This window comes from Pyrgilauda ruficollis, unplaced genomic scaffold (assembly GCF_017590135.1).
Source record: "Pyrgilauda ruficollis isolate IOZ18807 unplaced genomic scaffold, ASM1759013v1 scaffold24, whole genome shotgun sequence".
NCBI lineage: Eukaryota > Metazoa > Chordata > Aves > Passeriformes > Passeridae > Pyrgilauda > Pyrgilauda ruficollis.
Genome location: NW_024523648.1, coordinates 15,426,440 through 15,453,574, shown reverse-complemented (window position 1 = coordinate 15,453,574; position 27,135 = coordinate 15,426,440). Strand labels below are relative to the sequence as shown.

Sequence of the window (27,135 nt, the reverse complement as noted above, 5' to 3'; positions counted from 1 at the left end):
AGTGAATATCTCAAACAATTCTGTAATGAATTTCATGCCTTTGTTTTCCAATTTATAGTGATTCTTCTTATTCTAAGACAGTACAAGATGTTACTGTACAAACAACATCACCTTGTAACCTATTCTTAGGAAGCATTTTATTGGTAACTCTTGTTCTAATAATGTTTTTCAGTCTTTGTTGCTTGTGGGATCTAAGTCTAGTCAGAAATTGAATGCTTCTCTCTTTGTGGAGCAATTGTGGAGTGATCCCTGTACATAAAAGCCTTTTTTTCCACAGTGTAAGATATTTCTCTCCTTGTAATTTGCAACCACTGGCCTAACAGGAACCTGGAGTAAAATAAGTGCAATGCAGAAATACGACTTGAATATTTCCAATATGTATGTGTATGTGTTTGCTGCTTGGTCTCTCACATAAGAGATTTCCCCTGGATTCCCCAGCTAGGTTACCACACACTACAAAGGACGAAGTGCAATGAATGCAGTTGGCTTATTCCCCCCAGGAGTTCCCTCTGGCAGAGTACGTCAGAGCACTGTCAGCCATCAGTCTGTCAGGTCTGCTCGGATGTTTTGGAAGACAGCATGCTCTGAATGGGAATGTAACAATAGCAGGCTGATTTTTCAGCAGCCAGCACTGATAACTCTGATAAACAGTCTTCTTGAGGTAAGAACTGACGCATATCAGAGGTTCCTGCCTTAGATGCCAAGGTTATTCGTCATGTAATTGGATATTGTTGGAAAAAACCATAATTAACCTAGACTTAAAGGCATAAGGCCATCTAGTTGATAACATGTGGTCAAAGATAATCGTTTGCTGCTGAACCCACTTTAATCTTTCCTTCTCATTTACTTTTAAGAGATGTGACCTAACCAGGTCTTACTTAAACAAAGCTACACTTACTGGCTTCATGATTATTGTTAAATTAAAGACCTGATGCTCTTGGCATTTCATTTTATGGTGAGGTAAAAACTTAAGACTCTCCCAATTCAGAAGTCCAGGAAGTTATCGGTTGACAAAAGCAAAGAACACATACATCTCCCCGTGCCTGTGGGCATCTAGTTCTAGCTCCAGCCAGCGGAGAGCAGCTTTAGTGAATACCTTCCATCACCATCAAGTTCTCTCTACAGGTTGGCCTGTTTCATCCTACAAGGCAGCAAAAATTCCAACTGATGCACTTGTGGGGTTCATTGTTAATTTTACCTGAATTTGCCACTTTCAACTCACGCTGGGTTGTCACGAGACCTAGGTGGTCTGGTACTTCTGTCCTCACCAAACTCTCATCCCTGCTTCTGCTCTACAGCTGCTCAACTATGCATCCCTCTCCAAAAATTGCGTCAGTGCTGAGTCCCAGCAGTCCCAATGGTTCCCCCAGAATCGTAGTGGAAGTTTTTATCACACCTCCCATTGGCTGACAGGAGATTGTAGGAGGTGGGTGGTTTGGCCACCCCAGTGCGCTGAGGCTATTAGTCATGTGGTGGGCTATCTGCTGCTTCCAGGAAGTCAAGGACTATCACACCACAACAGGTTTTAGCTCCTGCCCCCAGGGAAACAGACACATGGAAGCTCACAAGGTTGTAACAAACAAATTCCTCAGGCTCAGGGCAGCTGCAGATCCCAGCAGCCTTCTCCTCATCTCCCACCACCACAAAATTGATGTGTCTCTTCTCCTTCAACACTTTGCTCAATTATGTGACAGGAAGTCAGATTCCCTACTGTGCTCTCTCTCTTTCATATGCTAAAACCCACTTTTTTGAGGCTCTTTATAAACGTCTTGAAACCAGCCACATAAGTATTACAAAAGCTTCATCACGTACAAACCCTAGAAATCATATATGCTACCTTTTAAGATAGATTTCTGTTTGAACAGCCTCTCAGTTACTAATTTGCTTTCTCATATTCCTAACATGGAAACCATACATTATACTTTTTTCCCTAAAGACTGCACAAATAAATGAGACTTTGGCTTTTCTCCAGATATTTTCCCATTGTTAACAGGAATATCTGTTTTTAGACCCTTTCCCGTTTGTCCGTAAAGGTAGTCTTATCTTCTTGATTCATCAGTAACAGTTTGTTACTGATGTGGAACTCAGGCTCTTTGAGGTGGCCTTTCCTGTAATTACTGTTTCTGTCATTAACTGTCCCCTAAAACTTGGCCTATCTAAATGGGATTTTTTTTATTTCCTCAGGCTTCTATAGGGAGAAAAAGAATTAAAATCTAGTGGAGTTATTTGGAGGTATTTCATTACATTGTCTCATCATTATGGAATAGCTGTTAATATTTTTCCTCTTTTTCCATCGTAGGCTGAATATAGAAATAGATAACCCTGGCTGAAGTTTTATATTATTTTGGATGAATGAAGTGAGGAAAAGTTTGTAAGAGACTGGTATTGAGCCAAAATATCAAGATTAATACATTTCCTAGGCTTGTTTAGTCATGTTTTATGCATAGATCAAACATACAAAATAAATGTATAAAAGAAATGATGACACTTTATAACATTATAAAGAAACTCCTGGGTCTGAGGTCTTTTACTATATTCTCACTCTATTAAATTACTGCTTAAGCAGTTTCATCTTTGAAAAGAAAGCATGTGACAAAAAGGCACAGAAGGGTCTTGGTTGAAGAGTAAAAATGGGCAATCTGAGCTCTAAATAAGGAATTGTTATTGCACAATACTGAGGGCAGTAAATTCTCTTTACAGAGAGCACATTGAATGGCCAGGGGAGCAGTGTGCTTTTTCCTTACCTCTTTTTTGCCTTTATATGTCCACAGTAAGAATGTTTATATCTGAGGCTTCCTGCCAGTCAACAGAAAGACACAGGCATTTTGACAGCTCTTTTCACCTCTCAAAATAAAATGTGGCAATGTAAATACCTGCTGTGAATCAAATAAGTTGTTTCTGTTGGTTAACTAGAAGGGACCCAAGGATGACTAGTTCAAGAGTTTCCTCCTCTGTGTGGAGGAATAGTAATTAGGCCAGTAAGACTTTGAGAGGGCTCACATGTATGGCAAATCAGATATCCAGTTCATGTCATGTTTAAAAGCAGCCAGTTCTGGTTATAGAATAATTAGGGAAATTCTAAAACACTTGGTTTCAACTAGTGTCCAACTTTAATTTTTCAACAGTGATCATAGGTAGTGCAGCTATAGGTGTAGAGAGGGAGTCTCACATTGCCTGATATTTATGTTTTGAATTCTAAATGTCCCAAAAGTGCATGTGTGGGGGTGTTGGCTTGCCTTGCTATGTCTGCATGCATGCCTAGTCCATATACATGGGCATTAGAAGGAATACATGTTCTAGAAAATGTACGGTGCTCATTGTGCAGTACTATGCAAATGCAATACAATGTGTACGTAAAAGGCATTTTACATGGTATAAAAGAGAAAAATCACTAAATTGGACATGCTGTGAGAATGCAGACAATATTCCATTACATGGGAAGAATTAGTCCAGCCAAGAAACATGATACCACATATTTGAAAAGGCAATTTGGCTCTTCAAGTAATGATGATACCTCAGCTATTATATCTTTTCCATCACAACTTAAAACCTCAGGCTATTATTTTATGATACCAAAATGCAATATGTTAAAGAAATACCCTTTTAGTGAAATGATACTTATTAATTAGCTCTTGAAAATCAATTAATTTTAGATGCTTCTAACTGGATTGTCTGGAATCTGGACATCCAAATCAGCAGTCTCTTTGGAAACCAGCTTCTAGGTTTTGTAATCTATGGATTCATAATAAAAAGGGATTTCATACATTTAAATGCTTTTTAGTGTAGTACAATTGGAGGAGTTTAATGTAAATTCTTAGCAATACTGAACAAAAAATAAGTGTCTTCAGTAATGTGGAAAATGGCACATGTGAAAGAAATGCACAAAAACTGATTACAGATATTCAGAATAACAACTTCCCAAAGTCTATTCTCTTCTCATAAACAATACACTGTTACTTTCAGATGGGATGGGAAGATTTTTTTCCCACCCAAGGCTACACACATCTGGAACAGAGAAATCACACACAGGAATTTCTGCCTCCCTTTCTTACTGCTTCACAGCACTTCATGCAGGGTAACTCATGTTGAAACACATTTAAGTGCCAGCTGCTCTCAGAGATGCACATCCCTTTGCTTGCTGTGTAGAGCAAATTGGCTCATCTCAACAGCAACAGCACTTTTTTGGTATTTAGGTGAGAAGGCAAGCATTTGTTGCAGCTGATTTCAGCGCTGCAGCATGCAGTGCTGGTGATAGGCCAGACAGGGAAATTTCTGAGCACATTTCACCTCCAAAGACTCTCAGTCTCCAGCCAGGCCCAGAGCTTTGCCCAGCTTGGGCCAGGCTGCACGTGTGGGCTGTGCCTGCCAGCTGCAACCCTTCAGCTGATCCACCAGTCACAACTGGACTGAAACAAAAGATAAATTAGGTAAGCAGTCTTCCCTGCATTAAATTAAGGGAAACTACTCCTCACAAACCATAAAGGGGATAAAGTAACTGTGTCCTTTGTTACTTGTGACAATGATAGATGATTCTTAGTATTGGTGTTTATCCCACAGTTCTGCCAAGATATTGGTCTTTATCCCACTTCTCTGACCAAAATATTGGTTTGGATACAACATTGTTTTACATTTTTGCTCATAATCTATTCAAGTTCCATAGACAGAAATTGCACTGATATCCAACCCTCTTCAGTTTTAGTCACACTTCAGTCATGGGTGAACAGCAGAGCTTACAGCTATTCCCATAGTTTGCAACTGCACCCTCACCTAATAGCCCAGGAGTTATTGGCAAAACAACACAAATAATCAAACACAAATCATCAAATTATTTTGAGCAACAAAAAAAAAAAAAAAAACCAAAACCCCTTTTAAATATTATTCATAATAAAAGCAACTAAAGATGCAAGGCACTTCTTGTCAACAATAATTGCCCAACCAGAACTGGGCTGGACAAAAAGACAACAATAACACCACTTGAACACTGTGCCTGCTGAGGGCTTTAGGGGTGGTTACAAGTGCTCCCTCCCTGCACACATCTAGCCCAGGGAAAGGCTTCTCACGTGTCCTTCACACGGAGAGGCTCAGGTTAGCTGGGGACACGGCACTTGGCAAGGTCAGGCAGGGCTGCCAGTGCTACCTGGCATGACTCACAGACATTGCAAAGTGATGAACTCCTACTCGACTCCCTGGGAAAAACACCACCATATCTGAACCTGGCTAACAGGGTTACATTTCAACTTGCATTTATTTGTACTGTCGTGCCAATTGCACTTGTGCCCTGAGGGTGACTAGACAGCTATAAATCTTGATAGTCCAGGTTCACACAACCACAGAATCATTTAGATTAGAGAAGACCTTTTAGATCATCAAGTCCAACTGTTAAACTATATGTATACAACTACGTTTGAGACAGATTCTCCGAAATAAATATGTTTAGAAAGAGGTGTAAGGCCTCTGTTATTACAGTCTACTAGAGGTTCATTATTCCTAACCTTACTTTCTTCCTTTGAAAAAAAGTTAACACTATTCCCACACTACCCAAAGACAATAATTATATAGAGTGTGGCAGATGCTACAAAGAGCTTAGTTCTGGTTTCCTTATCAACCACCATTATCCAGTGCAGCACGGTGCTTTTTCAACTTACATGCTTGGATTTCTTCACAGAGAAACCAGGAGGCAAAAGAAAAACAAGAAATAGGCTCAAGACCTCATCCCAGATCTCAGCTGTCTCCCATTGCCAGCCCTAGAAGGAGGAGGAGCTCCAGAGTTTAGGCAGCTTAGATATAGCTGAATGATTACAACTGATTTCTTAGTATCACACAGGAATTGTGACAGACCAGAGAGCTGAGTTTGTATCTGCTCTAAAAAGAAGTAAATTTTCAAGAATATGTGTAATTTGTGACAGATCTTTTCACAAATATTCTTCAGGTGACATCTGTAGAGATGGAAGACCATGACAAAAGTACAGCTCATTCTCCTTTATTTTCCCGTAAGGACAGTATGTGGGAGAGGGGAAGTACTGAACTCCTTAAACAAGAATAGATATTATGAGAACTGATGAAAACAAAACTATTTTGGTTATTGTGCTAGTTTATAGATATTCACACAGCCATTACTATTACTGTTTCCTCAAGCTTCAGGGCCTGCATTTACAAAATCAAAACTTCTCAAGCAATACTGCTGATGCATTTAGTAGACAACAGGCAAACCTCAAAAGCTTTGGTGAGTGCATTTTATTTTAAAAAAACAAATTCTGAATGTTTCAATTTACCTTAGTATCTTGGAATTTAGGCAGAAAACCTGAGATCAGAATTTTCTCATGAGATTATTTTCCCTGGAAGTGCCCTCTGCACCATCCTTATCCTACAATCTCAGCAAAAAATGGGATGCACAGATGACTCCAATATTTATTTATTTTAAAGCAATGGAACATTTTGAACATCAAAACAAGAAGGAAAGTTTGTTTGCTTGGATGTATGCCAAATTCTACTACACAATGCTTAAACAGCAAATGTTACAATTTAGGATAGTTGGTCTGTCTCAAATGCTACTCCACTGTCCATTACCATAATTTAGAGCAGAATTAGCTTACCCAAATATCAGCACAAAACTTGGGTGGTTAAATTGTCTAGCTGTTTTCCCATGGTTCCTCTTTGAGTCAAAGGGAAGACACAGACTCTCTGATGCAGTGATTCAGAGCAGAAGGCTAAGTAAACTAGTTGGTGTTGTGAAAGCCTCCCTGTTTCTTACACTGACCTTTAAATGATAATTACAACCTGTCTGTATGACATCTAGCAAAATAAGGCTCAAATAATACAGACATCTGTTACCACATTATCTAAATTGAATGATTTGTACTCCCACATATACACTAAAATATACTGGTACTTAGTATTAAAGAAAAAAAAAAAGCTATTAGAAAAGTTATATTTGTCTCTATGCTGCAGTGAAATGACAAAAATAAAATTGATGTACATGTTAAATGAAACTACTATTTACCTTTGATATTTAAATATATAAACTATGTGCTTAATATTTTTCATCTTATCTAGAAAACCATCACCTATTTAATAAATGTATGCTACTTTTTTTTTTCTTTTTTTTTTTTTTTTAACAAAATACAGGTAATTAGCCATACTAAATAGCTACCAGTCACTGAAGGTGTTTATAGTTACAGGTGCATATGACCAGAGAGATGGTGGATGCCCCACCTCTGGAACCATTCAAGGCTGGTCTGGAGAGGCCTCTGAGAAACCTGCTCTAGTTGAAGATATCCCCTCATTGCAGGAGCTTTGGACTAGATGACCTTTAGAGGTCCCTTCCAATCCAAATTATTCTATGGTTCTCTTTTACCATGAATTTTCTCCTGTGTATCTCTTCACTGTTTAACCTTGTTTCAATTGGAAAACTTCTGCCAGTTCCTCTACCACAGTACATTGGTCCCAGCCTCAGGAAAGGACATGAGCTGCAGAGCCGCCAAGGCAGGGGTTTTACCACTACATTTGAGTGCTACAGGGCTGCTATCAGATCTTCCTCTGCAAGCCACTGAGCTCTTTACTCAAACCCATCCTCACTCTTGCATTCACATTGCCCAGTGCATGCTCTGGCTCCCACACGTTCATAGACAAAATGTTCAATAAGATAGCTCCAGCAAGCTGGTTTTCTGTTGTGGTTTTTTTTTTCCTCCCCCACTGGATCCTTACTGCCTTAGAAAAGGCAGTATTTTCATTTTTTTTTCCTAAAAAATAAATTATTAACAATTTTTTCTATAAGGGAAAAGTTGCTTCTTGTTTCTCATTTTGTTAGGAAAACAACCGGCGTTACATTCTAACCTTTTCTGGTAATCTTCCTTCATTATTGTTTTGTTAATTTATTTATGCTTTAATAGTCTAACATGTTTATTCAAATGTTATTAAAATACCAGGTTAAATGTTATTCAAATACCAGGTTATAGGATTATATTGCAATTTTTTGAAGTTATCTCAACAGAATACTCACTACATCAAAAAGAAAAAATATTTTCTCAGAAGTAATTTCCTGCAAAAATTTAAATTCAGCTTGATGGACATTTGGTTTTAACTTCTACCTTCTAATAAAAAAAAAAATCTGACATTTTTGTGAAACAAATTCTGCTTTCCAAATTGCTACTGCTAACATTACTACCATTATCTTAGGAATTGTATTCTGAACTAAGAAACTATTGATTTTTAAAATAATACATTTATGAACCAATAGGCAGTCCTAGATCAGCACACACTTCTGTTTCTGATATCAGTAGAAAGGGAAGTTTATGTTCAGGCCAAAATGAGACTTAGATAAGTATTTCCTATTGGACTTACTCAAGCACATGCTATGGCATAGTTGGAAATCTGATATTAAACCATTAAGAAACCAGCTGATGTAGACTGCAAATATCAGCAAAGGAGATGCACTTCATTTTCCAGTTCATTGGGACAAGAAACTAGTGGTTTAACAGGGTAGTAGGCCAATTGATGCTTGACTCTTTTTTCCACACAGTCAGAAAATTTGGTAAAAGTTACATCACTTCCTTGCATACTAGCCTTGCTAAATTGTTCACTGCACCAATGTTCCAACTGAAGTTGGAAATACCAAAGGATTCCTTTCCCTTTATGAAAAGCCAGAGTTAGTAGTGGCTGAAATCAGTTTCAGCTGGTATTACTTGAACATTGATATTATACTTTAAAATGCCAGCAACAACTATGTAATGGGTTTCATTGAAGTGCATAAGAAGTTCCTGATAAAAATAACATAAACCATTTTACTTATTTAGCATATTCACAATATTCCATTTTTAAAAAAAAAAGTGAGAAGATAGACTAGGCCATTGCTTGGACTTTTTTTTAAAACTCTGATTCTGGGACACGGTAACAAACTCACTGTAACATCTCCACTATTCAAAGCACTCAAGAACTGTATGGACAGTGAATATAGAACTGGGAAGCAAAATTGCTCCTGGAAGTTCAGTGCTCCCTTGAGCATCAAAATTATCTTTCCTTGGCAGATGGAAACCCACAGCAATCTCCCTCAGTCAGCTTCTCTGAGTGTGATCAGAACTCCTCAGACCCCAATAAAAGGGTGACTGTGTGACAAGCCCATGCTTAAACAGAGAAAATGGCACCTGTCATTCTAAGGATCTAAACTTGGTTTCTGAATTAAGCATCTTCAGGTTGCAACTGGCAGACACTGATTGTGGGAGCAATCACTCTTATGTTTAGCTTTCATCCCAGCCCAAGGTGGCTGAAAATGGTTTTGCCATTTCTAGAGGATCTCTGTCAGCAGGAGGCAAGCTAAAGAGTGTAACCCAAAAGTCTTAAAATTGTAACATTAAGTAGCCATAAAATCAACATAAGATGCCTTTTAGTTGATTTGGCACACGATACTGCAAACCTCAGAAAAATAGATTGAAAATATTGCAAACTTCAGAAAAAAAGCACAAGCAAATGTAGGGCCTAGTACCACAGGTGATGAAAGGGAGACAAAATTTTGACTGGCAGTCCCACCTGAAAACTTATGTAATTGCACTGTTACTCATGGAAAGAGATATTTATGGATGTCAATACCATGACCAAAACTCACATTTCGATATGTGGTTAAGGTCTGGGGAAAAATCTGCATATATTACAGTATTTGCATGACCATCTTTTCAAAATAACCTGAATACTTCTTTTACTAAGCATTTGTGGTTTTTAAATCTTACAATTGCTGTGTATCTAAATTATTATTGCTGTGATAAAAGCTGTGCAGAGCCTGGGAAAATGATGAGTGATTGCCTGGATTTGGAAAAAAAATGTAACAGATATCTTAGAAAACATTTATGGCTTTACACATTGTCAGGATATCTTGGAAAGCACAGTACAGCTGGAACTACATTACTGAGAGCAACCTGATCAAATACATCTGAGAGAAACACATTCTCCAGAAAGCCTTCCCTCCACCTGGAGATCTAGTGGAGATCTAGGCTATCTACTCAGAGTTTTTTTCCTTCCACAGCTTCATCAGTATGAATATATTTCAAGAAGAATCTGTAGTGAAGAAAAGAACCAACATGTGCTTGCATTATTATCAGTGGGTTTTGAGTGCATGGTAAAAAAATGCCAGGACAGGGGTGACAGCATATTTCCAAAGCTGCTCATCCCAGTGGAGCTACATTTACACAAATGCATTTGTAAGAAATGCAAAGAGCTTGATTACAGTAAATATGACTGATTTTGCAGTCATGAGAAACTAGGTCAGAGGGAGCTTAGTTTATCACTAGGATATTTGTGCATCATTGTTAGGGCTTTCCCACGACTTCCCAGCTGCATCTTCTGTCCATGCCCATGGCAAACTGCACCCACTGCTGTCACGCAAGATGCAAAGAGGGAAATGAAGCCGTAGGGCTTCTGTAAGAGGGCAAGTAATGTCAGCTTTGGGAGTTGCACGTCATTGGAATGCTGATGTGCAGGCAGCATGAAGAAACACAAAGTGTGGATACAACCTGAGCAGAAGTGTAGGTATGGTACCCAAGCATCGCAGATATTTAATCTGAAATACTTAGTGGCCTAGCTATTCAACATGACCAAAGTATCAAGCTTATTTAGTCAGAGATAATAGTAAGTCTACAACCAGAATGGCATCAGACAAAATGCAATTCAGTTTATTATTTTGCTCTTGCATTGCAAATAGGAATAAATTCGGGAGAGGTCTGCGCCTATGCAATCCCAATGCTCGTTATAAGGTCTAAATGGGATTATACAAAGAGCTAAATTAATTATTAAAGTCAGAAAGATAAAGACTGAAGAATAATGAGAAGTAGATACTCTGCAATATTAATATGTGCAGCCTTTAAATACCTAACAAGTTAACAAAGTTAAGAAACACGTATTAATTTTATTTAAAATAGTGCTTCTTTTCCTAGTCAAATATTAATCTCCATTTTTAAAGTGAAAAGAAAAAACAAAGTTATCATACTTGTGATACCTGATTTACAAAAGAGGGAACAAGTACTATTATTCGTCTGTATTTATCCTTATATTTCCATTCCATTTATTCTTATGGTATTAAGCTTTCTTTGACAAAAAATTTAAACTAGATATCACTTAATGCAGATTTCTTAGCTACTCACTTTTATAATTTCAAAAGACAGAAAAAGACAAAATCATAGCCACAAGTCTTTTCTGAATACCATAAGGGGAAAGGACACCACAGGCCATGCGGCCACCTACGCTATCTCATTAAGGTAAGAAGTGACAGAAGAAACATTTCAAATGCAGCACATCTCTCATCTTTCAAACTGCTGCAATATTTTTTAGATACATAGGTCCCAACAGAGAAAATATCTATACACATTCTCATCTTTAAAGATGGCAGCAATCCCTTTGAATTCATTGAGACCATACAGTTACTTGCTATTAGTTATGTATTTAAGGGATAGGTGTCTCTCACATAGTTAGTTCCTTTTTCTACTCAGCTTTTTTTCGTGTATTCCCTAAAGGGAATTCTGTGGGATGCAGAGGTTATTCTTGTCATAGAGTTGTTTCATAAAGATGATTACTAGCATGCCCACTGTCCCAAATAACAGGTTATTATTTTCCACCTACCTGATTTCTACCAACATTTTCAAACTGATGCAGTATTCTTAACCTCCCACTCCATTAGCCTAGTCCATCATTAAGCATCTGTTACAATGATCACTCTGTAAACTCAGGCAATGAGTTTTTTAAAAATCCCTTAATTTTGCCTTGGATCAGGTAAATTTTGTTTGTGTGTAAGAATTAAGGGAGGGAATAAACTAAGAGTCCATCAGATACATTGTGAAACACAATTAAATATCATGCCAGCAATTCCCTTTCCAATTCCCTTCCAGCTTATCATTATTATTTTCTTATTATGGTTTATTAAGGTGAGATGAGTCTATTCTCTGTTATTTTCTATTTCCTTTAAAGCCACATAGAATTTTGCTGTTTACTGTGGGAGATTTGAATCATCACATTCAGTATGCTGAACTTTTAATTTTCCCGAGCACGCAAAGGAAATATTACACCACCTTGCTGTTTCCAATTAGTTATGGACTTCTGTTTATTCCTTTACTGCAAGCATTTTTGCTTAGTTAGTAGTACAAATTGTTAGTCCTAAAAATTTATTCTCTCACTTACACTAAGAACAAAAAAGGTATTTTCTCTTTACTCTACAGAACTCAAGTAATCCTTATTCCTCCATTTCCAGAACCTTTTTCCAAGGAATCTGGTTAACTGATGTAAACCACCAACAGTTTATGAATCCACAGAACACTACTGCCTGTCTTGTACATTTCCCAGTAGGTGAGGCTCTCAAGGCGTGATGCTGTGCAAAGCTCAGGCAATATGAACTAATTAATTAATTAATTGTACCATTCTATTAGCAATTCAGCTCACTGCTCTTGACAGTGAGCTGGTAGTAGGCAAAAATAATCTACTGCATACCTTAAGTATGTATCAAAGAAAAGTTAGTGAATTTTTGAGAATTCATACTACAAATATTAAAATAATTTCAGGGTTGGGAAAAATGTTCTGAGATAAAATTTAGAGAATTTGATATGTCCACTTTAGAGCAGCAACTGTCCTCAAATAAATATAATTTTTTTCATATTTAATGCAGTAATTGCAATGATAGCAATAAATGAGAGTAATTGTTCTTACTAGTAAGAATGACATTAAAAATAATAGACATCTGGAATGAGACAAATGTGGGGCAAAGAATAAGAAAATTATACTATGATTTTTAGAGTGATGAAAGAAACCTTCCAGGAGGTTATTAGAAAAAAATTCTGCATAACTGTGCCTGCTTATGTTTCTTCTGTCATATTCTCCAACTTTCTTAGTCACTTTGTTCCCTTGTCCCTTTTAAAAGTTTCTCACTTGCATTCTTGTTTTCTCTGTTCCTCTGGTTATGCTGCCCTGCAAATGTGCACTTTTTTTTTTTTTTTTTTTTTTTTTGTACTTTCTGTGTAGGGACTGTGCCCCAGCACTTGCAATCTTCTACACTAAACTCACCCCCCTGAAACCTCCTAAAACTTGATTCTGGTGATGGTGTCATCTCCTGGTTCTGACCCTAGGCAATGGCCTCACCTATGGTCTCTTCAAGACTCCACGATCCCTGAGACAGAGACAAAGGCATACCATAAGCAACTACAGATTTAAGATGATTGCACTAAGTGCTGTCTAAAGACATATGCTTTACACTTTCTAAAAATCAGTATTTGATAGTCTTTGAAACTGGTCTCTACATTTGGACTTCTCAATGTTTGTGAATCACTTAAAAATTGGGAGCATTTTTCCAAATTTTTTTAATAATATACTGTAAATCCAGACTATATAAAATCTTTTTAGGTATCTGTTTGGAAATGCAAGTTCTGACACAATGCAGTGGTGTGGGTTAGCTGAAAGAATAGGCAAAGTTTCCAGAAGTAATGACTCTGCCACGCTAATAATTTATGAGCCATTTTTTCAAAATCAGCTATCAGATGGAAGTGGGAGGAATAATAGAATATAACTTCTTCTTTACAATGGCCTGTTAATACAGAAAGGCAAAGGCGCCTGTACTCTAAAGAAGCTGTCAGCAAAGCTGCAGGCTGGAGGTCCCAGTATCGCTTACAGTACTGGCAAGAAGGAGACCACTGCTTGGGAATGAAGCTTGAGGAGGGAAGCAAAAGGAAAAGGCTGTGGGGGTCTAGAAGAGGAGAATCAAGGATCTTTCTTCACCATTCTTTTTTTACAGCTTTTGTGTGTCTGGACTGATTTGTTGTGGGAGAGCTGCTGGAGACAGTATATTTGGCACAAGACAGGGTAGCTCAAAGCCAAAAGGATGGTGCTATTGCCAGTTTAAACTATGGCTTTTCTTTTTTGATTTTTTTTTTTCTTTCCCCCCTCCCTTCTTTTTCTTTGAAGGAAGGAAAAGAAAAAAAAGGGGAAGAAAAGGATTTGCAATGAAAACCAGAGCAGTGGGTTAACAAGAACCCTGCAGGCTTCAGTAGACTGGAAAGATACACGAGGCACTTCCTCTACCATCTGGCATGCAATTACACTGCTGCTGCTCTTAGTACATAACTTTGGAGTGAATAAGCAAACAAGCAAAACCTTTTTAAGAGACACCAACTATGAAACATCAGCTATTAATCTGTCGGCTTACTCTCTTCCCTTTTCTTCCACTACAGTATTCCTTTCCTCAAGTCTTTTCCAGTTCTCATGTCTACCTGTGAAAATATGTACTGCCTTGTCATGTTTTCAGATGACTCCATTTGCCATTTTTTTGGCATTGCTTCTCAGAATGAATAAGGGACAGAGCTAATGCATTTATATTTCTCTTGTAATCACTTAAGCTTCTTTAACTCAGAGTCAGAGAGGAATGCAGCTGATGGAAATAAAGCCATCCATCTCTGCTGAACTATTTCCTTCAAATATGGCTGGAAGTGTGAATGCAAAAGAGAAATTTCAGGTGAGCCAAGCTTACTGAAGGACTGTTTAAAAAGCAGTTACAAATGGCTGGGTATATTGCTGGGTAGGAGTATGCATGATGTTGAGGTCACATCTTCAAGTCGAGTAAATCATCGGAGCACAGCTGAAGTCAGAGAAACAGAGAACTTGCAAAATCTGAGCATTTTGTCAATTAGAAATCTCTGAGAGTGATGCTACACCTGATTTTTGGTGCTAGAACTCCTCATATTCAAATATAGACCTTCCAGGCTTTCCTGTGAGCAGCTCTTATGTGGCTGCATTCTTATAATGAAAAAGACCAAAAAAAAAGTCAGTTATAGCAAAATCTTGGATGAATTAAGGATAAGTAATCACAGAATTGGAGTACAACTGTGAAGTAAAAGTTTATTAAGAATAAGATTAATTAATTTACAGACATACTCATAAATGCCAAGCAACAATTTTAATATATTTTTTTCATTCACAACTGCTGATCCTTAAACTGGCCAGAAATCAGAAAGAGAAACAAAAACTCCAGGCTATCTAAAACAGTTGCTTTCATTTGACAGTAATTTTACAAGAGAAAAAGTACATACATTTCGTTAGGTTTGTTACACAGCTTCTTGAAATACTGATACTACAACAACAGATGTATTTCAGTTTGTTTTTTGACTGGCCTCCTTCTTTGCACCTGTAGAACTGTAAGTGAAAACAAATACAACAATTAATCCTGATCCTATCCATAAGACAGGTACCTACCCAAGTGACCCAATGACAAATGATACAAAACCTTTCACAGTTTTAAGGACACAAGAAGGTAGTGTAGATTCTGAAATCTCAGAAGATTGTTATTGTTGCTATCAAGAGGGCTGGTGGCTAAGTTCTGTCAACCACTTAAATATTCAGATATTCATCTAAAAATTAGTCTGGACACCTGTGAATACATTGCTTTCCACAATGTTTGGTATCTTTTATCATGGAATCATTATGGTTGGGAAAGATCTCCATGACCATTGAGTCCACCCTTTGGCAGCACATCACCCTGCAGCTAAACCACAGTGCTAAGTGCCACCTTCAGTTATTTCTTGATCACTTTTTGCATTCAGTGAAGCTGGAAATGTCACAAGGATAACCTTTCTTTCAGAGTGCTTTGGCACTTCTGCTCTTTGCCTCAGTGGGGACCAGAAAGCACAGAGGTAAACAAAGAGGAAAAACAATAGCTGAAAAAAGTTACAGCAACCCCTTGTTGCACAAAACTAAAATTAAGTAGTTGGGGTGTAAGGTTTAAACTACTCAGTAGGCAAAGAGTCTTCAAAGTCTTCTGGATTTCAGTTGCATACTGTATCCCTCTTTGACAGGAACAGTGTTTTAAAGAGTAATTTCATGAGACACACCAATATAAAACACTTAAAATATTACAGTAAGCCATATGAAAATAAAACAAATAAAATTTGCCTTTCTAGAAAATTATAATCACAAATTGTATGAATGCTGTCAGTGCTTGTACTACTGTACTGCACATAATCTGTTTCTTTGTTCTTAACTCCTTTGTTCAATGAGTCAGGATATCCTGATACAAAAGACAGAAAAATATCAGCTCAACAACAATACTACACTACTTTGGAATTGCTTAATAATTTTCAAGGCAAAGCTACCAAGTGTAGAGGGCTAATACTATGGCACCACAGTCTGCAATCAAAACTTTAGCAAACCATTACAGTTGTCAGTTTGAGGTTGGAACATTAATATAAGCAAGACAGAGATGCTGTAACAGGGGAAACAACATGATAATATGAGGAGGAGAGCCGTGCACTCTGTTTTCTACATGTAAGGGTGTTAAGTTTCAGTCCATTCTCTTGGCTTCTCTTCCTGTGTGAGGGAAGATCCTGCTTGTTTGAGGGTTTATTTTTCCATCTGGAGAGAAGGCAGAACATTGAACGTAACCCAAAGAATGTAACTATTAACTATGCATGTGAGGAAATGCATAATCCCATTAAAAATCCCACTAAAATCCCATTAAATAAGTCTTCTGCAATTTTACTGAAAACTAAGTGCTGGTTGCAAGACCTCAACCTCTGCTCCCCCACTGCACGCTCCGTAAACTAAGGGACAGACCACGAGCAGGCTAAAAGAGGTATCTTGTAGAAAGGCAATATAAACGTTGTGAAAATCGGATGGCCCCTCCGGGTCCGGGATCCCCGGGAAGGACCGGCTGCTGCTACAGGGTCTGGCCAAAGGCAGCCCTCAAGTCCGGGGAAGCCCTCGCTGGCAGCTGCGCAGCCCCAGCACGCCACCTCTGCTGCTGCAGGAGCCAGAGCACTCCCCCGGGCGGCTTTGCCGTGTTTTTAAAGATTAGCGATGAATAATTGCCTCCTCGTCGTAGTCTGGGAGCGACCGCTGCCACCACGCACTGTCCTAAAGTGAACCCGCTCAGGTGGAGCTTTACAGCCGAAGTGATTGCGGGCGCGGGGCAGACCCCAACACCTCCCCCAAACCCGTCCTTTCACCAACTCGTTCTCTGCGACCCCTCAAGCGCCAGCCCCTCCGGGTGCCCGCTCGGGCTGGAGTCCGGGAGCGGGGCAGGCGGGGGCACCGCACGCCGCCAGCGCACTCGTGCTCCGCTCCCGGCCCTCGCAGCGTCCCGTGAATCACCGCCCATCCTCCCGCCGAAGGGCAGCCGAGGTGACGGCGGGGCTTGACTAAAAGGCCAAAACCCCCACCGGCTCCGCAGCCAGCGGGGCGAGGAGGAAGGCGGGGCGGTGGGGGCTCCCCCATGGCATCACGGCAGGGATAAAGTCAAAGTGTTTCCGCCGTGGCGCTTAGCGGGGTGTGAGCTGCGGCTGTGGCGGCGCGGCCCCGCTGCCCCGAGTGCCGCCCGCAGCAGCGGCCCGAGCCCCCGCCCCCGGGTCCCGGCGCCGCGCCGGCATGANNNNAGCCGCTTCGCCCCGGCTGCAGGCGCCTGGCGGCGGGCTGAGGGCGCGCAGCGGCAGGAGCCGAGCGCGGCCGCCAGAGCCCGGCGCTCCTTCCTTCCGCGGGGCCGGGCCCCTGGCGAGGGGCGGCGGCGGTGGGCAGCCGAGTGCCCTCGCCCCGCTCTGGATGCCCATCGCGGCTGCTCGGGCCGGGGGGTGGCTGCCGCTCCCCGGCGGGGGGCGCGGGCCAGGATGCCGGTGCTGGAGCGCTTCTTCCCCGCGGCAGAGCCGGGCAGGCGGAGGAGGACGGGGGACGAGCCGATGCCCTTTCCCATGGGCAGCCTGCCCGGTTATCAGCAGGGGACCCTGGCCTGGGACTTGCCCGAGATGATCAAGATGGTAAAGCTCGTTTGGAAATCGAAGGGGGAGCTCCGCGGGGCGAAGCACAGAGGCGTTTTGGAGAGCGAGGATGCCCTGGGCGGTTCGGCAGGTAGGTTTCCCCCGCGCTGCTGCTCGGGGAATCTGCGGGGCAAACGCGGCTGGGGGCTGGGGGTGGCCGGGAGCCCTCGTCCCGTCGTGGGTCGGAGCCGCCGGGGCCGCGGAGCTGCCGGACGGAGCGCGGCCGGGCTTTGGGCAGCTCTCTGCCGCCGCCGGGACTCGAGCACCGGAGTTTGTGCCGCGCTGAAGCCACGTCAGTTTGCCGATGGCGCTGCCCCGGTCCGGTCTGTTGCGTGGCTTTTGTACGCGGGGTGGTAAAAGCTCGGCTGAAAACCAGAGCGAGTAGCTCCGCTGCTCCGAGGCTGACCTCCGCCGGGGCAGCCGGGCTCAGTGCCGGCGCGGAGAGCTCTCCCGGCCCGCGTGGAGCTCCGCGGTCAAGGTGACGGAGAAGCGGCGCCCCGGGGCCGCCGGGCAGCCCGGCCGCTGCAGGAGCTTTGCCGGCTGTGTTCGCCGTGCCCTTGCGAGCGCATGGCCTCTCCTCTTCCACCGCCGAACCTCTCCCCGATCTTTGCTAGCACTGGGCTCCCTTCGCAGGACCTGCCCGCGCTTCTCTTGGGCAAAGCTGAGCGACTCCTTACGGCTTGGATTTTGATAGCCACCACTGCTAAAAAACTTGCGAAACGCTGCCCTGTCCCACTACTTTCTCTTTAAACATGGTATATTACTGAGTAAAGAGCACGTGCTTTTTCCTTAACTGTATAAATCTCGTCTGTCAGTTTTTTCCCATCTCACTAACATATGGCGTGTCATTACTGAAGCCTCGGTTAGACCTGCAGCGTTTTCATTAGGGAGGGATGAGTTGACAGGTTAGCAGGGTACTTAATCAGTTGAATCTGCATCTTAACCTGTGCTCCGCACCGCTTATGGTTCAAAACCTCTTGCCTTCTCTTGAAGTCAGGGTCATAGGCCTAGGGTTGTCTCAGTCCCAGCTGGTAATTCTTTATCCTCCTGTAATTGTACTACTGTGATTTAATAGACTTTATGAAACTGTGTGGCTTGTTTCTTCAGAACTCTGGATTATCTCATCTCTGCAGCTTGGTCACTAAATTCTTCCAATGCATTCAGTCTTCAAACATTGTGCCTTGGTGTACATGCTATTGAGACCTATAATTTACAGTACTTTGTACCAGAATAATTTAATTTCTTTGGTAGAATCACCTCTTTGTAGGTATTTCGAAGTGCTTGGTTTTTGTATGTATGTGTATATTCTCTGTAATTGTATATATAAACATGAATATTAAATACGTATCAGTCTATCACTTTTGAATGCCTGCTAAGGTTGGCGGGTTGGTCGTTGTAAGTCTGTTATTAAAAATGTGTGCAGTTTAATAAAAAAAATGCTTGGTCCAGTTGCATTTTGAAAAAGGGGAGGAAGGTTTTGGGATCTGAGGAAGATGTACAATCTGTCACCCTACTCTTGGGAATCACTTCAGTTTAAAAGAATAATAAGTAAGAGTGATTGTGGATAATGAAAGAGGAGATCATATTGCTCTTTAATACTTGGAGCAAATCAGCTGGGCATGTACTGTAGCCAGCCAGGGAGATTGAGGCTTGTGTGGTGAATGCTGAGTGTTCAGAGATGGACCCTAATTAAGCAACTCGAGAAATGCTGCATTGCTTATGCTGTATGTATGAGTAATGGTGGTTTTTCAGTGTGCTTGTGTTGTATCTGGTGAAATTACTTTCATTAGGTAACAAATGAGATTCACCTTCAGATTCCTGGAGGCAACTAAAAATGAGCGTGAATGTACAGAGACAGATTAGTCCACTAGCAGGATGTGAGTAACTTGCATTTACTCAAATGGCCATTACTCGTATCCTGTGGAGGAGACAGTCCTCTTCATGGTGCCAGATCTATTTCATAAGCTCAGCTGACTTGCAGCAGTACAAATCCGGGCAGAAGATGACTCTTAACTCTCAACACTTTAAATACGAATCATCAGACGGTTTGAGGGAGCCAGACCTGGGTTGCTGGTTTTTCCTCCTCAGCAACAGTCATCCTAGTAGTTTTCCCTCTTGTGGTTTCATTTTAGTCACTTTAAGTACATTGGAGTATGTGGGAAAACCAGTAAATGCTGAAATCTAGTATACTTAAATAAGTGCAGAGTCAAAGAATGCAGGAATGGGAAGCAGAGATAATCATTTGGAAGGCTCAGTAGTTTGAGGTACTTAGCTTCATGTTTGTGTGATGTTTTTTACATGTTTGATTCCTGGAAAAAAAACAGAACAAAACTTCATAACTTGTATCTTATAAAAAAGGCAGTACTTAGGAATCAGATTTTCTTCAGGTGGAGTTAAAGCAAATAACTTCTGCTTGAGGTACTGCTAGCTAGGCAAATAAAGGTTGATTGTTCAGTAGTAGAATTCACAGCACTTTCCACATCAAGGGCTTTTTCATTTGAATTTGTAAGTATTCATGTGATAACTCATGTTGTTATCACATCCTCATGAAACTACTTTGCTTACAGTAGAAGAGGAAACAGATATGAATTCTGGAAGGAAACAGTCAGGATTTCTGGCTTGCTTGATCATGTGAATACAGATTTAGCTAAGCAAATTTCTTTGCCTTGTCCGAGTGACTGGACTGGGCTTTAGGCTGGCTTTCGAGAAAAGTCACAACCCTCTTAACCACAGATAGTGTGAAGGAGGGAGAGCTATATCTGCACATGATGTCAGTTTTGTGGATGGCAATGTCTCGGGGACCCATTTAGCTGTAATTTATACCACATTCCCCATTCCTGAGGTAGGACTAGAGAGCAAAACGATCTGTGTGTCTTGGGCTCTCATATGTAAGAGCTATATCTGGGTCTTTCACCTTGTTCAGTACCAAGAATAAGCTACTTAATCTCCCTGCAAAAAAAGGGTTTGCAGTACATCATGCAGCATGTAGTTGGGATGAATGAAGAACTCGGATTTCAGTGACTGCCTGCCTGGAGTTTCTAATGATGATTTATTTTCACTTCCAAAGCAGTAAAACTCACATATTGAGCCTTCTGTTCTTGTTGCACTGCTTTTTAATGCTAGTATCAATTAAGACTACAGACCTTTTTCCTGCTCCTGGCCTGCTGTTGCTTAGTAACTCTTTTTTTCTCCCCACCCGTTTCAATCCCTGACCAAATCGGTACAAAACTGAGATTTTTTGAATACTCTCTCCGGCTGTGCCAGGAGTAATTTCTGTGGGAAATGGGTATAATTCTGTCATTCCATACTGTGTTTCAAATAGATTATTTGCAAGCCAATGCCTTTTACTTGAATGAAATAACAGCATGTGTTGATATTATTACAACTGAATTATTCAAATAATTCTGATCTACAACTGTGTTGATCTCTAGGAGGGAACTGTGTTCTGTTTATGACCCTAACTCTTATCACCCTCTCTTAGAGTTCAACAGTAGCTTTGCATATCAAACAAACCTGATCAGGGAACAGGTACAGGTTTGCCTCCGAGAGTCTTCGTTAGGAGCATTAGGAACCTCTTAAGCTTACCGTGATCATCCCAGATAACTCCAGAGAGACTTTCTGTACTGAGTCTTGCACATGTGCAGACATGCATGACTTTGAGAGAAGGTGCAGCGCTACTAAGAATTATCAAGGTCTGTTGAGACACTGTGGGTTTTTTGAAATAACTCTGAATGTTTTTTTCCACTTACCTCTTTCTGTTGGTGGATGTTTTCTCAGAAATGTAGGTTCTGATTAATGTGTGTATCATGCTTGTTGTTAACTGGCAAGTCCCTTTGCCATGAGTAGGGAAAACAAGTAAGTACCACTACTGTTACAGTTGGAAAAATCTCCGCTAGTTATTGGTGTGTCTCTTTACTTCTCCTCTTTAGTTTACTGTCTCCTTTACAGTTCAGTAGTCTATTCAAACTTCTTGCTTGCTCTTTCAAACCTTAGAGCTGAGCGATCTTGTGATACACCTGTTGGAGAGGTCAGAGTCAAATCATGTGTTTCCTCAGTGGTTGCTTGAAGGTCTTCCTTAAAGTTATTCACAAGATTCCCGAAGACTTAGTTCTTTCATAGTATCCCAGGAAATATGCCTTCTACTTAATTTTTCTTTTGTATTTAACAGTTTTTATCATGCTGTGCAATAGCTTTGCTATGCATGTGGAAATAAACTTCATGCTATCATTGCTTATAGAATCACAAAATGATCTGGGTTGGAAGAGGCCTTTAAAGACCATCTAGTTTCAACCCCGCAGCCATGGGCAGGGACACCTTCCACTAGACCGGGTTGCTCAAAGTCCATCCCACCTGGCCTTGAAGACTTCCCGGAATTTGCATCCACAACTCCTCTGAACACCCTGTTTGGGTGCATGTTTAGTTGTGACACTTTAAAACTCATGCTTATGTTTGTACCTCCACTGCAGTAACTAATAATCATAAAATCTTAAAATTTAAATCTGCGAATTGCTGAGAACCAAATGGGGGTTTGGCTAACAGCTTAAAAGCTCATAGTTTTGAGTATTTGGTGCTGAGCATGTAGGTGCCACAAATGTAGATCCTAGTAATAAATAAAATGTGGGAGGTATCAAATGGTATTGTCTTAGCATCTGACCAGTCTCCTGTTATTGTTTAGATTGAAATCAGCTTTGTTTATGTCCTGCTGACAGATGCACAGCAGGTAGGAGGGCAGATTGCTGTATATTTCTGAGGTTAGGTTTTCTTTTCTTCTTTTTTTTCCCCCCAAGTTTTATGTTGAGACTTGTTAAATCCATTACACTTAGAAGGACAAAGAATGTGAATTTGATACGATCAAGACGACCTGTGGCAACTTTGATTGCTCACTGACTGTTGTGTTGAAAGTCCTGCCCCTGGGAACAAGAAATATGCTATTCTATATTTCATTAAGAGCTGGTTAATTCAGTGGAACTGTGTGTGATGGTCTCATTAAGAATGGTGAAATTAAACGGTGTACAGTACCACTTCTGTAGTGTGTATATGTAGACCAAGAGAGAAAATTCAGACCACATGCAACTCTTCAGTTTACTGGCTGAACATAAGTTATTAATACATAAGATTTGGGGCTGTTTTTTTTTTTTCAAAAAGACATACTAATTTGGAGAAATGGCTTCAAAGATTAAAAGAAATAATTTTGAGACATTAAGTCATGGTCACCATTCAAATTCTGGTCCTTGTTTGATACCTACGTCTTTACTTTGAAGTATTTTTAAAATGTAGTGTAGAATGAGAAGCTGAACTGATAGTAGAAGTCTTTCATTTTGAACGTGTCAAAATGAGCTTATGTGAGTGTCAGTTGAAGTCGTTGTTTATTTTGGGAGTGAAAATTTTCTACTTAGCTGCTCTGCTTAACCACTCTCTTCTGCTTCATTCTCATGTAAATTTTCTGGTGTGGATTTGTTGGGATTTTGGGGTATTCAGAGATAAGCTGGAAGTGACCTATAAGATGATGAAGTTCAACTACTGCCATGTCCACCAAAATAGGAGCTAGATCAGGGGTAAACAGTAGAGAAGAAATAATGTGAAAATCTCAGTAAATTCTAAATGGTCTTTCAGTTCAGCCTGGCTGGCACATTTTTTGTTTGCATTATCGTGAATGTTGGAAAACAAAATTTATTTGCAGAAATATTTGGAGAAGCTCTTTGAGCAGCTGTTCAGCTATATACAGCCACAAAAGAGAGAAAAAGATTACAATATTATAGAGCTAAGACTTCAGGATAAAGTTAGGACATAAACCAGAATTGCCCAGGTTGGATGTTGGCCAGCATGAAGAAGGGAATGGGGCTGGTGTGCTAGAAAATTGACAGAAGTTTATTGGTCTGTCAGCTCAGAGACAAATGAGCAGTCTGCTGAAAACTGTAAATACAAATAGAGCAGATTCCAGTGAGCTGTGTAATGGTGGCCAGATCTGTTGCTTTCAATGAAGCTGTTCTAAATATTAGGAGCCAGAGACGTGGCTTCATATATAAAAATATTGTTTTTAAAGGAAAAGCTGGAAAAGCTACTACACTGTAATACAAGCAGAGCTGGGGGGGGGGGAGTTGAATGCTTGTTTGCTTCATTAGGGTTAAAGCTGATGGTTCTGTTTCATCTTTGTTAAATTGACTCTAAAGTTCTCTGTATTCTGTGAAGAAGTAAACTGATAAGTGGCAATAGAAAGCAGTAGTGATATTAGCCATGCCTGCCTAGTGGTGGTGGTTTTCTGTATTGCTCAAATGTTGTGAGAGAAATGTTTAAAATGCATTGTGGGAGGCTCGATACTGCATTCCAATTTCCAAAGTAGGAAGTACATTGTATGCAATGTGTTTGCTGTTTCAGCGCTTCTTCATAACAAACTTTTTTTGTGATCTGTCATACTTTAAAGAGTTTGCTTGGAGACATGCATCCCAGACAGCTTTCTGTAGTCCTGCTTTAGGAAGTGTGAATTTGGCTTTCCATCCAGGCAACAAAGAAGAAGGAGGGTGTCTATGTCACCATTTTTTCCACTATGACCTATTCACACCCCCTCCTCAGAGCTGTTTTCAGAATACGCTAAACCATGTTATTGAAGATAATAGCTCACATGCTGCCCCACCGCTGCCACATTTCCAGGGGGCATCGTTACAAATGGGCAAACTTGTCTGAATTGGAGTTGTCCTGCAGGAACTCCCTGGTGTCACCTTTTTGAAAAAAGTCAGTTGACCTCGGGCTGATTCTTCACAGCAAGTATGCATGTGGTTCTGGCCATAATTCTATAAAACTTCCTTTTGTCTGGACTAAAAAGTGAAACACTCTTGGGATATCCAACTTAAAATATGCTTTGACATTTGTTAATAACTTTTTGTAAGTCATCCTAACTTTTTTTCAAAAAGAGATTCAGCCTGCTAAATTATGGAATAAATTACATTAGGTTAAAGTACTTAACTGACCCATGATGTAGACTTGCAAGACAAAAATGTATTCGCTCTTCATTTTTTTCCTCAGCTTGCAACCTATAATTTCTTCTGTCACTGTTATGGCTAACAAACAAACTCTGCATGGGAGAAGGAATAAATCCTTCATGCTTACCTCCTGGATAAAGCATTCTTTTGGCTCCTCTGTGGACTGCCAGCTGTGGTTTTCCCTGAAAAAGTTGAACGTAGTATGGTCTAAGTTGTGTACAAAGAGAGAGGTCCAACGCAACAAGGATTTAGTAGGCTCAAGAGTATTGCTGTCAGTAATACTGTCACTGTTATTACAGTAGCAATGGAGAGGCAAACCCCTTCCTTTGCTCTTTGAGCAGAATATTCTGAAATTCAGATATCCTTCAAATTTCCCTCAGAAAATAAAACTTTGCCATGGCCTTTGCCAGTTTATTCATAATCTCTGGGAATGCAATGTAGTGGGAGTGCTCCCCAGTCCCAAGAACCGAGGACCTGTTTGAAATAGCACTGAAGCCAGGGACAGTCTTTCCATGGACGTGGATGGGCTTTGTTCTAAACCAGGATGTTCAGTGTTACTTTTGGATAAAATCCTGTGGAAGGTGTACTCTTGAGTGTCTCTTTATACACACAACGCCATTTGGAGAAACTGCTGTAAACTTCCCCGGCTCTGATCCTTTCTGAAGGGGAAGTGTGCAAAACTCCACTTCCTGTGGGAGCGTATGAAATCCTTTCATCTGTAGCCAGCTCTGGCTTGTGTGGAGGTAATGCCCTTCAAATATTGCTATCTCAGTGTTCTCCTGATATCCCTGACCTAAGGTAAGGACAAAGTATTAACTCAAAGGCCTGCTTAAAAGATGCTCTGTGCAGGTGCAATTGGAAATGGAGTGTTATCCTGGAGGGTTTTCAGAATGCACTGTGCTGTGGCAGGCATTGCTTCTTTCCTGCTGCTTAAGCACTGCCTTGAGATTGAATGCTTTGTTTTCAGCTGCTGGAATTACAGATCAGACAGAAGAATACTTCTAAACTAAGTACTACACAATAGTGTTTGAGCACTGCTTTTGAAAGTTAAATCATAAAGTAGGTTCATCGAGTAGAAGGAATTAGTTTTAAGCTTGCTGAAACTATGTTCCACAATAGTCAAAAACTAGTGTCTACACAGATGTGCCAGGTGAATATTCAATTAAAAATCATACAGAATGATTGAAAAATGCAGTGCAGAACATTTCTTAAGCCATCAAAATTCTAACAGGTGCTGAAAACACCTTCCGTACTCAGTCCATTATCCTGTTTTTAATATCCGTTGGCTAAGTTCTTCCTTGTCCCATAAGAAGTGCTTCTGTGAGCGAGCTGTCCGTTAGTTAAGGTTATCAGCAGCGAGTCCTCGGCGGGGTTATCTCTGCATGTTATCTGGGTTGACAGGAGACTGTGTTCATTGAAACACGAGGGGCTTATCCAAATAGCTGTGTTCCAAACTTTGCTTATCCAAACATCTTCCAAACAGTTCATGTGTGCAAAACTTAAACTAGAAATCTTGTAATTACAGGTTTTCATGGCAGATTTCTTATTTCCTGATTCCAGCCTGAATGGATATACTGCAGGAACAGCTGCCTTCACAGTAATTGGACAATTGCATTTCTAATTCCATGTGGAATTGAGAGAATAAAGGGGTGAGAGAGACTGGGCTTCTGTGAAATGCCAGAAAAAATTACTTGATACAGCTTGGGATCTGCATGCAGGTTAGTCTCATTAAAAGAAGTGGGGAGAAGAAAAGAATTCTGCACTCCCTGCTTGCAGATTATTTTAGTGATACAGATTGTGTTCAGGCACACTAACAGCGAGAAACAGAAAACCGCATGCAAGAGATTCTGAACTTTATAGGTGCTGCACAGCTATTGCACTTGCTTTCTCTTCTTCCTGGAAGCACTAGTGAACATGCATTTCATGTTCTCATTTGGGAACTGAAGCTAGCTGAATAAATTAGTACTGGGAATATCTCAGAACTGAAGTCAGTTCTGTGTGTGTAAGTCTGTGTGTTGCTTTCCATGACCACTGGGAAAGAGACTAAGGAGAGAAGAATTTACTGCACAGCTGAGAACTACCACCCTAAAATGGCAGAGGTGCAAGGCTTTTAGGTGAGACACTGTCAGCATACACTTCCAAGCAAGGTCGGTTTGAACATCCTGCTTAGAGTCAGCAAACGGAGAGCTCTCAAGGAAGCAGAGAGCACTTAGAGTAGACAGGCAATGGATAGGAGTTGGAGGGAGAGATGGTAATTTCCTCAGTGCTGTTTAGTTCACTAGCATGTCCCAAGTTTAATCCCAAGCTCCCTCCTTGTCAGTCATGAAGAAGGCAACAATCACTGCTGTGTGTAAGTGCTGGCACAGCTTTTTCCCCATCTTCTTCTGTCAAGTTGTCCT

The 27,135-nt window shown here is 40.7% G+C and overlaps 1 protein-coding gene across 4 annotated transcripts in view; it reads left to right on the top strand.

Moving 5' to 3' along the window:
- PDE7B (phosphodiesterase 7B) overlaps positions 1 to 27,135 on the top strand; it is a 170,331-nt gene that overhangs the window by 70,732 nt on the left and 72,464 nt on the right. Inside the window, exon 1 of one of the 4 annotated variants that reach the window (XM_041469862.1) lies at positions 17,391 to 17,850. The exons of 2 other annotated variants lie outside the window; for them this stretch is intronic. In XM_041469862.1, the coding sequence (XP_041325796.1) occupies positions 17,613 to 17,850 (238 nt within the window). In that variant the 5' untranslated portion in view covers positions 17,391 to 17,612. Of the gene's footprint in view, positions 1 to 17,390; positions 17,851 to 27,135 lie in introns of those variants that run through there. One more of the 4 variants, XM_041469859.1, reaches the window with a different exon arrangement.